Source organism: Triticum dicoccoides, chromosome 2B, assembly GCF_002162155.2.
Source record: "Triticum dicoccoides isolate Atlit2015 ecotype Zavitan chromosome 2B, WEW_v2.0, whole genome shotgun sequence".
NCBI lineage: Eukaryota > Viridiplantae > Streptophyta > Magnoliopsida > Poales > Poaceae > Triticum > Triticum dicoccoides.
In genome coordinates, this window is record NC_041383.1 from 658,757,536 (window position 1) to 658,762,872 (window position 5,337).

General features: G+C 46.4%; 1 protein-coding gene across 1 annotated transcript; it reads left to right on the plus strand.

Moving 5' to 3' along the window:
- Nucleotides 1-738: 738 nt before the first annotated feature.
- On the plus strand, nt 739-4,899 carry LOC119368228 (probable cation transporter HKT7). Its single transcript, XM_037633541.1, has 2 exons — nt 739-1,982; nt 4,298-4,899. The coding sequence occupies exons 1-2, from the start codon at nt 739-741 to the stop codon at nt 4,722-4,724; spliced, it is 1,671 nt and encodes a 556-aa protein (XP_037489438.1). The 3' UTR covers nt 4,725-4,899.
- Nucleotides 4,900-5,337: the final 438 nt, after the last annotated feature.

Below are 5,337 nucleotides of genomic sequence, written 5' to 3' on the forward strand. Positions count from 1 at the left end.
ATACGTGCAAAAACTCATTTTTAAAAGACTGAACTGGCATGTCATCTTGAGATTTACGAAGTCATCGTAGGCGTACGAGAACGTCTTCTACCACTGAAGGCGCATCGCCGAAAATCCTGAAATAAATCTAAAAATAATACGAGCACCAGGATTTAAATTCTGATGGATGGTGGTACCACTGTCTCTCTAACCATCCAACCACTGGTTGGTTCGCACGGCTCCTTGCATCTACGCTGTAGCTTTGGGGTAAATAATTTGGCCACATGTCGCATGCACTTGACCACCAAAGCATCATCATTAAAAAAAAATACCCATGACGCGTTCGTGGCTATATATTTATAAGGCGTCGTACTACGCCTCAGCTCTCACAGACAGTACGCAGCCCTGTGCATGCATGCACACATCTCCCAAGTCCTAAGGGCATGTACAATGGTTCTATCTTAGCAATGCCACGTAGGATAAATGATGAGGTGGAGGAGAGAGAAATCATAAGAGAAGGCTTGTCTTCTCTTAATTAAGAGAAGGCAAGAGATGATCTCTTAGCACAATATGTCTCACCATGTTTTTAGGAATAACTAGTTATTGAAGATAAAGCTAAGAGATGATCCATTGTAGACATGTTTTTTTGTCATCTCTAAATTACATGCAATATTTAAGATAAGACTACCTTATCAACCATTGTACATGCCCTAACACGTCCACACAACACATACATACATAGTAGTACAACGATCGAACATGGCCGGAGCTCATCATAAGGTCGGCGAGCTGTTGCACCACACGCCGCGCAGCTCGACGGCCGCGGTCGACAAGGCAATGTCCTCGCCCTCCAGTTCATACGCGCAGCACCACGTCGTCAAGGAGCGCGTGGCGCGGTGGCGGCGCGCGCTCGCCGGGCGGTTCTGGCCGCGTGTCGGCTCGCTGCTCGTCCAGGTCGCCTACTTCCTAGCCGTCTCCTGGCTCGGGTACCTCCTCCTCGCGCAGCTCAGGTTCCGCGGCGACGGGACGAGGCGGCCCCGCGGCATCGACCTGTTCTTCACCGCCGTCTCGGCCGCGACGGTGTCCAGCATGTCCACCGTTGAGATGGAGGTTTTCTCCAACGGGCAGCTCCTCGTCTTGACAGTACTCATGCTCGTCGGCGGTGAGGTGTTTTTATCTCTCATATGCCTCGCGTCCAAGTGGTTCAAGCTGAGGAAGCAAGCTGTACACAAGTCGTCCAGGCGCGTCGAGATCCACCACGTCGCCGAGCTTGAGATGCCGCCGGCCGCCGCCGCTGGCATCGATAACCCAACGTCGACTACCGCCGATGATGAGACGAGCAAGTCGTTGGAGCACGTACCTGACACGAGGCTTCGGCGCGACGCAGTGCTGTCGCTGTTCTTCGTCGTCCTCGCCATCCTCCTAGCGGTGCACGCCCTCGGCGCCATCGCCATCGCGGCGTACATCCTGCACGCGTCGCCGGCGGCGAGGCGGACGCTGCGGAGCAAGGCTCTGAACGTCTGGACCTTCTCCGTGTTCACGACGGTGTCCACGTTCTCGAGCTGCGGGTACATGCCGACGAACGAGAACATGATCGTCTTCAAGCGGGACACCGGGCTGCAGCTGCTGCTCGTGCCGCAGGCGCTGGTCGGGAACACGCTGTTCCCGCCGCTGCTGGCCGCGTGCGTGCGCGCCGCCGCCGCGGCGACCAGGTGCGTGGAGCTCAGGGAGACGGTGAAACAGGGCGGGGAGCTGACGGGGTACTACCACCTGCTCCCGGCGCGGCGGTGCGCGATGCTGGCGGCGACGGTGGTGGGCTTCCTCACCGTGCAGGTGGCGATGCTGTGCGGCATGGAGTGGAGCGGCGCGCTGCGGGGGATGAGCCCGTGGGAGAAGGTGTCCAACGCGGTGTTCCTGGCGGTGAACTGCCGGCACACCGGCGAGTCGACCCTGGACATCTCCACCGTCGCGCCGGCCATCCTCGTCCTCTTCGTGCTCATGATGTGAGTCCTCCTCGACCTGTCTCTCTTTCTCCTTGTTATTAACTGTCGATCGATGCTTCGTTTTGTTTTCTTCCCATAACACTGAGTTCCCTATGCTGAACGCCATCAAGATTCTAGAAGGTGGTTTAAGATTTTATTTTCCCATGCTTCTCAACTAAGGCCTCCTTTGATTCATAGGATAAGAATATTGTAGGGATATAAACTTCATAAAAAGTGAGATGATATGCATATCAAATCCTATAAAGAAAGAGACGCAATTTGATGCATAAGATAGAAAAAAATTCATTGAATCAAGGCTAATGTTTTTTCTTTTAAAATGTGAAGAATTAGACCCTATCCTACATAGGAATAGGAATCCATTCCTATAAACCGGAGGGCTCCATAGAAATTTTTTCTTTGAAAATCTTATCCTATAAAAGTTCCTCTGATCTTTCACATTTCAAATCTTTTGATCAACACCAAATCATGCTCATCTCATAGCCAGCCTACTTGACCATCTTTAATTGTCATTGCCATCTGCGTTCAACATTAAGCCTAGCAGACATTCTTAACAAATTTTTTTGGTAAATAGTAGATTCTTAACAATTTCAATAGGCTAAGCTTACACTGCTCACTCAACAAGTGGCATTTTGAATATGTCCGTAATCAAACTTTAGATTACGATGTTTCCCTACGTCTGTTACAAATTAATGAAGATCTAGATTTTTTCTAAGTCAATCTTCACAAGTTTGACCAAGTGCATAGAAAAACATACCAACATGTGCCACATGAAGTTAATTTCATTGGATTTACCAAGGATGTTTTTTCATGCGAGAATAGAAAAAAAATTGAAGGATGTGCCCATGTGCAATCCTTAAGAAATTAGAAATTGTTAACTATGAGCGTCAATTTTGCTAAAGCACATCTAGATGTGTCTTAAGTATTGCACATTTAAGTCATATACCATTGATTTGCACGAAGATTCATGCGGACTTTTTTTTGTAGTTTTATTGAGTCGCTTAGATGTACAATAACTAGGCCATATCTATAATAATCCTTTATTGGGGTAAAGGAGCAGATAACTTGATCGACTTCTGACTTCTGTATCGATCATGATATGAGACAAGTACATCTGCATAATTTGTCATGCATGTTCCTTATCAAGTGCCGTATATTATACAACCCTGATCATCACTGAATACTCCGTACCAAGTACAATTCACGTTGACTACGGAGTAGTATTTGTTAAGTGCTCCAGGTGTCCCCAATGCCAGCCCTTAATAACTGCTACCTCTGTCCTAGTTTATTAGTCCCCCATCGTATTTAGGTCATATCTTGACTATAATTTTAACTAAAATATAAATTATACGTAGCAAAAGTTATATCATCGGAGGCTTTGTTCAAATATAAATATAACGATATAATTTTTCATGACATGCATTAACATTTTGTAGTTAATTTTATGATTAAAATTTAACATAAAATACGAAAGAGACCAAGGTAAGAAGTAGTATAGTAATGAAACTAGGAAATGCCGTTCAATGATTGAATTGAAGGGAGCTGTTGAGGAATCTTCCCTCTGTAGAACGGACATGTCGAAAGTACTCCCTCCGTTTCTTTTTACTCCGCATATAAGATTTGGTCAAAGTCAAACTACACAAAGTTTGACCAAATTTATATAAATAAATATGAACATCTACAATACTAAAACTATACAGTATGAAAATATGTTTCATGGTGCATTTGATAATATTGATTTCATATTGTGAATGTTTATATTTTTTAATATAAAGTTAGTCAAACTCTACAAAGTTTGACTTTGACTAAATCTTATATGCGGACTAAAAAGAAACGGAGGGAGTACTCAAGTTCATGAAGCGCCAGGCACGCTCTAGCTGACCGTACTTTGACCAGAAAAAGGCACGAGGAAATCGCCACATTGAGCACCCAAAACCAAAATCCTAGACGTTCTGTCCAAAAAAACACATCCTGGACCAGCCACCCATTGGTTCACGCGGAGCCACGAAACTGCGTGTTCCTTGCCATGCATAGTCCATACTCTACGACATTTGCTAACCACAAGCATCGATCGCCCACAAGCTCAGGATCGGAGTACTGTTCTCTGGATTCGGATTCCATGCATATGTGCAGCGGTCCATGAGAAGCTGAGACCATATGTAGGCCGCGGGAGAATGAGAACCCGCATATGTGCCACACCGTTGATTTCCTGAGAATATCGCCGGTCACCAGAATGTTCTTGCACGTCGAAATCCTGAGAATCAATATTTAACCGTCTCAGTTTCCTCACGTCTCTGCTTCCTCTTGCTTCCTTCCAGGTATCTGCCTCCATACACCACATGGTTTCCATTTGAGGGGAACTCCAGTACAAAGGATCACCCCAAGCACGAGGAGGCACGGGGGATCAAGTTGATCAAGAGCACAATCTTATCACAGCTCTCCTACCTCACCATCTTCGTCATTGCCATCTGCGTCACGGAGAGGGAGAAGCTCAAGGAAGACCCCCTCAACTTCAACCTGCTCAGCATCGTCGTCGAAGTTGTCAGCGCTTATGGAAATGTGGGATTCTCCATGGGCTACAGTTGCAGTAGGCAGATCAGCCCGGACCAGCTCTGCACCGACAGGTGGACCGGCTTCGTCGGGAGGTGGAGCGATTCCGGCAAGCTCATCCTCATTCTCGTGATGCTCTTCGGGAGGCTCAAGAAGTTCAGCATGAAAGGAGGCAAAGCCTGGAAGCTTAGTTAGATGCAGCACCTTCTTCTTGGTGAATGGTTTCCTCTTCTTCTTTTTCTTGCCTTCCACCTTTCTCTAGTCATGTATAGGTGTAGAAAGGGAGCCTTCTCCTTGTCATCCTTGCGTTCTGTAAGGTTGACTTGGTGGTTACGTTGACTGTTGTGGGCTTTATTAATTTAAAGCTGGACGTCCCTAGCGTCTTCGTTCTAAAAAAAAAAGTGCTGCGAGCTTCAGATTAGGTGAATCAAATTTAAATCATTAAGAATCAAGACATGCTAATTAGCCTGATTCTCAGACGCAGAGATGGTTTGCTAGCCATTTCTTACAACAACCTGCTGCATGCCACAGATCTGAAAGTATAAACATATGTTAGTGTGTACAGGGAAATTCCAATCAAGTAGTGGTCAGGTCATATTCTATGACAAGAAAGGTACCTGAGGCCACCATAATTCTTCATGAAAAAGAAAGCATTATAATGCTATCTTATTGCGAAAATTACATGGCGCGGACGGGCTCGCTTGCTCACGGTATCGCGATCCGTCAATTGGTTATGGGGTATGCAATGTACGAGGTATTCCAAGGTGCATACGCTGGATAAATTAATGCGTATGTGGACGGAAGCGGG

Excerpts from the sequence above, each read along its gene's own strand:
- LOC119368228 (XM_037633541.1), top strand. The coding sequence starts at position 739 with ATGGCCGGAGCTCATCATAAGGTCGGCGAGCTGTTGCACCACACGCCG. Across the intron at positions 1,983-4,297 it reads GTCCTCTTCGTGCTCATGAT|GTATCTGCCTCCATACACCA; the intron begins GTGAGTCCTCCT and ends GCTTCCTTCCAG.